General features: G+C 39.1%; 2 protein-coding genes across 2 annotated transcripts; one reads left to right on the forward strand and one right to left on the reverse strand.

Annotated features, from left to right (window-relative positions):
• The first annotated feature begins 934 nt into the window (after positions 1–934).
• On the forward strand, positions 935–3555 carry LOC146467760 (G-protein coupled receptor 161-like). The gene has a single exon (XM_085125356.1). It carries the CDS (start codon positions 952–954, stop codon positions 1987–1989), a length of 1038 nt encoding a protein of 345 aa, XP_084981482.1. The 5' UTR covers positions 935–951; the 3' UTR covers positions 1990–3555.
• A 1514-nt stretch (positions 3556–5069) lies between these two features.
• Positions 5070–6006, reverse strand: LOC146467761 (alpha-1A adrenergic receptor-like). Its single transcript, XM_085125541.1, has one exon. It carries the CDS (start codon positions 5886–5888, stop codon positions 5082–5084), a length of 807 nt encoding a protein of 268 aa, XP_084981667.1. The 5' UTR covers positions 5889–6006; the 3' UTR covers positions 5070–5081.
• Between the last annotated feature and the right edge of the window lie 3735 nt (positions 6007–9741).

Raw genomic sequence — 9741 nt, forward strand, 5'->3', positions numbered from 1 at the left:
TTTATAAAATCGTCAGCCCAAAAAGTGGTTGCGGTCGCTAACGAGAGGTGGTCGTTAACAAGATGTTCCAACTATAGTGATTTGATCGGAAAATTGTTGTTTTGTGGAAAAGGGGTTGCTTAAATACTGGAGGTGGTTCGACTGTCATCCCGAGGCCGCTGAGTCAATCGCATAATCCAGTGGCTAATATTTTAACAAATATTGAGATCTTTTGGATCATATCAGTTAGTTGAATATCCTTTAGATAGATGACGGACCCAGTTTACCATAAACTTAAGAAAAGCGCGTTTGAATACACAGCAGGTAATCTTAGTTGCCAAACATAATGTCATTAAAATGTTTACATTATCACGTTCTGAATGACAGTTGTTCGGGTGCTAATTATCACGTATTTTTTTTTTTTGCTGTGGAAATCTATAGACGCATGTCAAAAATAACTTGTTCGCGCGAAATTGTCGTATCTGTTTCAATTAAAACTGACAAAGCAAATAAAAAAGAAGAAAGGTAAGGGAGGGCATAAAAAGGTATAACATTAATATTTATTGAACCCAGCTTAGTTGATTATACGGCCTTCCAAATTGTAGTCATTTCTTTATAAGTAATGTCTCACTCTTCGATTCCGGTCTCCATAAAATGGCGGAACAATCAAACGAACTCTCTTAATCTTCTTAATCCTCGCTGCTACGTTTATATTACATAGCTAATTTTTTCTCATAGGTTGATATCTAAGTAGCTGCATTTTACTGTAAATGTGCAATGATAATCAGTTTTCAAAATCAACAAACCTTTCTGTCAGAAATGAAAAAGACATCAATATTAATTAAATGTTCAGCGTTAATGCATTACACCTGCTATCGTTGAGTCACACTTACAACAAAAGAGAAATTTATTACTGAAGTTCAAGCTTTACTATCAGCCATTTAAGGCCGCTAGCCGCTTGTCAGACTAAACATGTCTCAGAACATAAATTCAAAAGTGGAAGCATCCATCCTGGTTATCATTTGTACAGTTTCTGTTATTGGAAACATTACCCTGTTTGTGATCTTCACGAGAAAAAGCACCCTTCGCACCATTAGCAACGGCTTTCTTCTTAATCTTGCCTTCGCTGATTTACTAGTTTCTGTGCTCAACATGCCGATAACAGTGGTTACGATCATTGAGCAAGAGTGGATATTTGGAGAAACCGCGTGCGTTTTCTTGGGCTTCACTACGATGCTGTCTTTTGTTTCTTCGGTGATGTCACTTGCTATGATAGCGATCAACAGATATTATTACGTGGTGCGGTGGAGAACCTATCCTGCAATCTTTACACGGATAAAATCGGTGATGTTTGGAGCTGCTGTGTGGTTAATATCTTCGTTAATATCCCTCCCTCCGCTCTTTGGCTGGGCGGAATATCGCTTTATCCCTGGCAAATCTTATTGTTTTGTATTCTGGCCTTCAGACGTTTATTACATGTATTTCATGTTAACGATATGTTTCTTCGGGCCTTTGATTGCCGTGTCTCTCTCATACTTTTATATTTTCAAGTTTACGAGGGAAGCAAAGCGGCGAGTTCATCAGCACAGGAACACCACAAAACCACACGAGGAAGCGGACCCAGCAAATGACAGAAATAAAAAGCGTTTTAGAATGTCCCGAGAGGAAATTAAGATTACCAACACATTGTTGATCGTTGTCGCTTGCTTCGTGATTTGTTGGGCTCCGTTTGCCATCACCATGTTTATCGATGTTTACTATCCTCGTCCATTGCCGAGAACAATTGACATCAGTACGCTGTTGCTAGGCTATGCTAACAGCATGTGCAACCCTGTGGTGTATGGAGTAAGGAATCAAACTTTTAGAAGTGAACTCACTCGTCAATTTAGAGCTTGTTTTTCCACATGTTCAACAAATAGGACTGCTCCTGCCGTTGAGGCCGGCCTGAAAGTGGATCATTCACCTTATCATATGAGCACCGAAGAGACGCCAGAGATGCTTGATGCTTGACGTTAAGCTCCACCACATATGCTGAGTGTATACATAAGAGTACATGTACTTAAATTTATCCTTTTACTGAGAAAATTTTGCACAGACATAGCCCATTCAGTACTACCCGAAAATAAATAAGAAGAAAGTCAACCAATTACGGCGAAAATCCACCTATTGTTTCATTGTTTTATTGCGTATTTTTCGGTGGCAAAATTTCGCAGAATTTGGGCGATAACGTTTTGTAAAAGTTGGTCCCTCCGTCAATGAAATTTCGAGCGAGTTTTCGTTTGCACTAAACGAAACTTCGTTAGTTTTCTTCCAATTACAATTACATTTTACTGTAGAATTATGATTAACAGCGGACACTTCCACGGATTAACTTGTTTTATTTAATTCTCAGCCTCGGATATTGCATTTCTAGCGTTCTGATTGGTTCACTAGATCCCGGTTATTAGCTCATATACCGTAGTTTGACCTTATATGGAAAACGAATGCCCCAGGTGTCGCTAAGCTAAATTTTTTTCGGCGGGAAGCGAAAGTTTCTTCGGAAAAATGTAGAAAAAAAAAAAGAAGAAAAGAAAGAAAGACCAAACAATGCAATCTCAATATAACAACAATAAAAGCCACAAAGTTCGGTATGAGACCATTTAATGGTACGTATCTCTGAAGTTTTCTTTAAAATCAGAAAAATTGCACGATTTTACAATTTAGACCACATAAACTTAAACAACAACAACAATAACAACCGGTTACCTTCAAAAATTTCAGGATGGCTTGCAAATCCTGGCGGTATGAGGTTAAAACCAATCGAAGAAATTTCTCAAGAAGAGCTTAATGCCTGCCTTTATGTTTCTACGCATTTACGAGGACTCCAGTTACAAAAGTTCGTCTATGAAATCCGTACGAGCGGCGGCCATAATGTTCGTTTCCGTCGCTCGGCACCACTCAGCAAAACATTTGCACAAACGTGCACAGCTCGATAAGCTTGAAGTTTAATAACTTGCACAGAATGCTTGTCTCAGTGAGGTTGTACACTTGGACTCGCCTTCAGTGTTTTAAAACGTCTGCGAGGAATTCAGTTCAGCGTAAAAAAAAGCCGTCCTTTATCCCTTCCTTCGCTCGGCACCACACAGCAAAACATTTGCTCAGATGTGCACAACTGTTACGTTTCTCGATGAGCTGGAACTTCAAAAGCACTTGAATGCTTGTCTCAGAAAGGTGGTAACTCGTACACGTAAACGTTTCTTGAATTTGAGATGTCCGACTGTGTCCGAACTTCTTCGCTTTCGACTTTTCATTCAACTCCGTTTGCAAAGAGCTGCGCGTGTCATGTGATCATTAAGTTTCGCGCGCTTTGGTCGGAAGTTGCCTCAACATCCGGTCGTTTTAATTTGAAAGAAATTTTTACTTAAAATAACATTAAGTAAACTTTAAAAGCAATACCCAAACGCGGAGAATTTAATAAAACAATTATTCCATTCGCGCTTGTTGGATATGAGATTGGTTATAGCCAACTCGGCGCTTCGCGCCTCGTTGGCTATTTACCATCTCATATCCAACGCGCGCTCATGGAATAATTGTTGATTAAAACACGCAGATATTGAACGTTTTCAATGGAGTTTAACTCTGTTAGATACAGAACAGCAAGATACGGAAAGCACTCAGTCTGATTCGTACCACTGCAGCTGAGATCCAAACTGGCAAAGATATAAGGGACGCACCCTCATTAGCAGTCTTTGAAGTCTTTAACAGTGGCATTCGCAACAATTGCATGCATTGATATTGCCTTACTGGAATCTGGTAGCTGGCATTCATGTGTTTTACAAAACAGATTTATAGCTTTTTGTTTATATGTTTCTACTTTCAAACATGTATTACGTAAGAGTGGTGTATTATTCAGAAAATGACACAGGCATACTCAGAAAAAAAAATCCGAGTGCTCCTATCGGGGGTCGAACCTAAGACCTTCCGGTTACTATAGTTCGGATGCTCTACCACTGAGCAACAGGAGACTCGTGGGAGCTAATTAAGGCCATTAAACTAAGTTCATGGGACAAATATCCTGCATACTGCTAGGATGTTTGTATTCTTTGTCTTACGTAAATTAGGATTTTGTCAATTACAGTAGTAGTGACAATTTTAGCTGGTAGTCTAACGTTGTTTAATTAGTGTCCCCACTAGTGTAGATCGTGCTAAAAGCATAAATCATAAATTTTCTTACTTTAGATACTTACTTCTTTACTTACGTACATACTTCGGGCCGTGAAAATGTGGTCGTAATAACTGGGTGGTCGGATAAACGAGGTTGTAAAACTAAGGAAATGACTGGACGTTCAATTCGTTCGGGGCACCAAAAAGTGGTCGTAAAAACGAGGCGAATCGTAAGGCAGGGCTCCACTGTACTTACTTTCTTATTCTGGTTCTGACGGTTTTAAGAATGTTTTCACAATCCTAATAAAAGTTATCGAAACGCGTATTATTCTTTTTGATTTTTGGTAAGAAGGGCTAATTTGAATACGATGAACAAAAGAATATTAAAATGGTGGCCATTTTGGAATAAATTCTACAAACTCAAATTTATCAATATTTGAAAAAATACAAAATGCCTCTTTCGAGCTGTTGTCGTTTTGTCGTTTGTCTGAATAACAACACCAGTGACCATTCTGAAGGCAGTTCGTCATATAGCAGCTGGCATGGAATTTTCTGTGACCGGATGTCTCCTATCTGGCGCAGTTGTTAGAGAGAACATAGTTAATTCAAGGCAATGGTTATGAAATCTGACTAACTTCTTTGTTATATGTTTTTGTTTGCCTTTTTGGCCTTGACCCTGAACAAAAAAACAATAGAATTTGGAATGTGATGGAGCAACTGACCAATCGAAGCGTTTTTGTCAAGATATCCAACTATGGTGTGAACGTTAAAACAAAGGATTGTGCAGGGTTACGGCCCTTCCAACATAGATAGCAGCACCATTGTTTTCATGGCAAGGTTTCCAAACCAGTCCCTCGATTGACTATGGAGGGAAGAATGACAAATAAGTGTCAACTGTGCCAACCGCTTCTTGGAGAAAAGGGAACAGTTCTTCACACCTAGTGTACTGTCAAACATCCTCACTGTGGCACAGTTCTTTGAGACTTCAAGCATGGTAAGCACTTGAGGAATAACTCCTTATAGCCTTTTCTAAAGCTAGCATTTCTGATTCCGTAAAATATCGGGTTGAACATGCTGTTCACGTATCCTAGCAACAACGAGCCAAAATCCACTCCACGAGGGAGGGGGTGAGGATAATAGACATTCAGTAACATGGTTACTGCAAAGGGGGCCCAGCATAAAATAAAACAAGCCACAACAATGACTAAAGTGTTAGTAATTTTTGTTTCTTCAGCTGAGATTCGCAGTGTAGTTAGAGATCTTTCGCACTCAGATACGGATTGAGTTTGTTGTCCGCCATGTTTGTTCCTGGAGGCCTCCAAGTTCCTTTTTTGTTTTCTTGTAAATGACAATATCTTGTAATAGGACGTAGCCATCACCGTCAGAGGACCAAAAAAACACGTTGCAATCATAAAAAGCATGTAGAACACATGAGATTCCCAATAAACGAAACAGTAGGACTTGCCTGGGATGTAACGGTACTCTGTCCAGCCGACGAGCGGAGGTGAAGCCAGTGTGATGGAAGTTAACCACAGTACAACCACACAGAGTGCGCCCCTTGCAGTGGTAAACGTTCCGTTGTAGGTCTGCCATTTAACGATGTAGAAATACCTGCTAATGGCTATCGCACTTAGTGACATGACAGACGAGATAAATGACACCATCGTAATGAAACCAAACGCTACACACGCCGTGTTACTAAGAACCCATCCTTCGGTTATAACGCTCACTGCGGTTACTGGCATGCTGACAAAGGATACTAACATGTCTGCTGCGGCGAGATTCAGCACAAATAAGTTAAGCAGGGTCCTTAATTCCCTTTTTCTTATCACAATCCAGAATAAACTACCATTACCGAAGAAAGCCACCACGCAAATGATGATTAGTGTCGTTGCTTCTGCTGCCAAACTAACGTCAGCCATTTGACTTGCCTAGCGTGTAACCCTCAGGTCTTTCGATCCTGTTAATTACTTTATTCCCATACGAAGAGTCATGAATATCTTGAATATTAACGACGCTTTATGCTTTTTTCTGTGTCTCATTTACTACTGACTGTAAATTTAGCATAATAGCGCAGGTTTTCAAATAACACTGAAAATATTCATAAGTATATGACGGTCGCAATATTAATGTTTACTTTCTATATCAGCTTTACGTTGCATAAAGGTGCAATTAAAGAGAATTTAATTATTTAATGTCGGAAAGCTGGTAAGTTTAGAATATGCTATCATATCATGATATAGGTCAACATTAAATTTCCCAAGTACCGGATCAATCTCGAGCTTGGTTGTATGACAACCTGCTAAAAGTGACATCTATAAAGTAAACACGGGAAGTCTGAATTTCAAAAGTAGTTTTCCTTTCCGCCGCTCTGTTTACTGAAAAACAACAGAAAAAAGAACCGTCAGTGAGCTGATCAGGCTGCCAACACTTAAAATTTTCTTAATCAAAACGTAGTTGTGTGTTAAATAGAGCGTTCATAGCTCCCGGTAGAAAGAAGAATTATAAAATAAAAGTAGCTGATAGTTCTATTAATAGACAGGATGTGAAATTAAACTTCCTACGACCGAGTCCAAGTCCAAGAAATTGAAAACTGACAGCTGGGAAAAGTTGTAAATGATAATATTTGTTCAAAACAATATTGGGTTTTTATCCATCTAGACCGGATAGGGTGAACGGTTTCCGGCACATGCAGAGTTTGAATGTTTCTCATTGGGTTCCGTTTGCCATCACCATGGTTACTATCCTCGACCATTGCCAAGAGCAATTGACATCAGCACTCTGTTAGCCACCCCAGAGTTACTTGACGTTTTGAAACCAATCGTCAAGAAATAAAGCTGAAACATCTTCAACGAGTTAGAGTTCAACACGCCAAAAAGCGCTGAAATAGCTCAACAGACTTGAGGACCATAGAGCTTTTTGAACCGTGTTAATCCCAAAAGAATGGACGTGCTAAATTATGTTATGTTTTAAATGCGTTAGACTGTTGTACCTGAAACACTAAAATTGTTGTACGATGAAAATACTAGTTTTTTTAAACAAGAGATCATTTCTAAAACTTTTCCAAAGGTACAAACTCAAATGCTTCGGAGACCATCTCACTGCAATGCAAATCGTCGATCACTGTATTCCAGTAAAGCATTAAAAAAGAAGAAGAGGAAGAAGAAGAAGAAAAAGAAAAAGAAGAAGAAGAAGAAGAAAAGAAAAAAAACAACAAAAAACAACAACAACAACAACAACAATAAAAACTACAACACTGAACAACAACTACTAAATAATTTCGATATTAATCATGTTATCGTTGGGAACCTATACCTATGGTCAGCATTTAAAGACGGCAAAGCTAAAGTAGCAATTTTGTGCTGTGTTTTAAAATTTTTTAAACCACAAAGTTTAGAATATTTGATTATGACATGACCATATGATACAGCACAGTTGAGTAGCATCTTCCTAAGTTCCGAAACAATCTGGGTTGTGTGGCAACCTGCCGAACGGTGACATCTATAAAGAAAACAACTCAGGAAGTCCGAATGTTAAACGTAATTTATTTTTTTTCGCTCACACCATTAACACAGCAGAGGAAAGAACTTACCTGATAAGGTCGCTGAGTTTCTTTATTAAAATCAGAGATCGTGGTTGGCGTTCAATGGAGTAATCACTGGGCTCCGGGCAAGTACACAAAGAAAGAAGTTTTAAAATCAAGTGAGAGTCGCCGATGCGGTGGACGGGATATAGCATGAATTAAACTTGCTATGAGAAGTTAATAATTGGCTACAAGAAATTGAAAAAAGTTGCCAATTATAATGTGAAATACATATATTTGAACTGCCGATCACACCATTAAAATTAATAAGTGAGAGACCGTCTCAGTTATGTTCGCAACTTAAGCAGTTAGGAAAAAAAAAAAACAATAAAATAAAATAAAAATAAAAATGAAAAAGAAAGACAGGCTTGAACGGGATTCGAACCGGCAGCCTGAATTTTTTCCCCGGAATTCCCCGGAAGTGCTGCTGTTATTACGTTTCAGGTTGAATTTTAATATATCGAAATTAGGCTATTTTAGGGTGCGTTCGATTGATCCTATTCCGGAATAGGAATACATACAACGATGACAAGAAATCCATCATAAAAGGTTTTAGGACTTACTGGAGTACGAGACGGCTCTTTAATTCTCATGTGTCATTGATAGTTTGCAGAATTGGCCTCCCAAATTTCTTAACGCAACCTTGGTTTCATCCGCAGTTCACAATAAAAAAAAAACATATAAATTATAATCCCATAATAAGCTAACAGGAAAGTAACTGAGGTCCCAATATTTCTTTTCCGGGCGGTAAGTTAATGGTTATCTGCAGAGAAATATCATAATTAAGGAGACGCGGCCGTACTGAAAATAATCACTTTATGGTCCTTTGTCAGTTGAGAAAGAAAAACCTTGTGAAACTTGTCTTGCAATGCTGTCGTCGTCGTACTGCGCGATGCGTTGAACGATTGCAGGCTAAATGTTCCTCGTTTAAAAATAAATATTTTCGGAACTCATTTACTTTTCGCTTAATACAGGATATTTTGGTCTCCTGTTCGCTTATTATGGAACCTACGTAATAGAGATTCGCTTTAGTTAATTGCCCAACGAAAGTCCAATTACGCGGCTTCTTTATGGCTGCAGATATAGACACTCTGCTCTTAGCCAGCGTTCAGAATTTAGTGTCCAAGTATTGTGCCCGTACACGGTCTCCTGAAGACACCAATGATCTGGACATGGCTCTTCGTAAATTAAGCGTGAGAACCGAATACCCGGGGTACTTATCAGTCGGCACAAAATTTGACTGGTGGTCCCTTACGAGAAAGCTCTTGAAACGGTATTTAACTGAGAAACAAAACGGTTGTTTACAAAGTGGTCGCTTACGGGAGGTGTTTGCTATGAGAGAGTTGACTGTATCTCGAGGGACAAATGATAAAGTTTCTGACAATGGCCTTGACACCAAATGTGAACAGATTTCATTTTTACGTCATGCAGTGCCGGTTTGGGCACCGTACCCGAGCACCAAGTTTGAACCCCTACCTTGGTATTGAACCCGAGTATCCTGACAAGTGATATAATTCAGTAGAGACGCACTATTTTCACATACTTCCTAGTCAAAACGTCGAACTTTTAATCAAATGGAGAAAAAAATAAAAAGCTGCTCGGACTCAGGTCTAAATTTAAACAGGCCTTTTGCAATGTTGACTTAAACGATTACTGGGAGATTTTATATCCCATTGTGTTCAATTGACTGGGCAATGATCTTGGTGAGTTCATTTTTGCTCCAATGTTAGCCTACCATGATGCAGGCATATTATTTTGCAGATTTTGGGCTAGCGCTATAGCCGCCATATTGGATTTCAAAAACAGGGGAAGATTGGGGAGAATAGGAAGTGCGACCAAGGGGATGGGTATTAGGCTGATTTTGAAAACTCAACATGGCCGCTATATTCTGGCATTCGCGCGCCGCCCGGAAACGACCGCCTTGTATGTATTCAAACTAATGTCGAACGCTATCAAGCTCAGACAAACAATTAAGTAATTCTCGATTGGGTTAATAAGTTCGGAGGCAGTTGAAAAGAAAAACACTCGTCAACTCG

Source organism: Pavona decussata, unplaced genomic scaffold (assembly GCF_977016875.1).
Source record: "Pavona decussata unplaced genomic scaffold, jaPavDecu1.1 SCAFFOLD_134, whole genome shotgun sequence".
In the NCBI taxonomy this organism is placed as follows: domain Eukaryota; kingdom Metazoa; phylum Cnidaria; class Anthozoa; order Scleractinia; family Agariciidae; genus Pavona; species Pavona decussata.

Bases quoted from the DNA above. Each gene is read 5' to 3' on its own strand.
- LOC146467760 (XM_085125356.1), top strand. From the start codon at position 952: ATGTCTCAGAACATAAATTCAAAAGTGGAAGCATCCATCCTGGTTATC.
- LOC146467761 (XM_085125541.1), bottom strand. From the start codon at position 5,888: ATGTTAGTATCCTTTGTCAGCATGCCAGTAACCGCAGTGAGCGTTATA.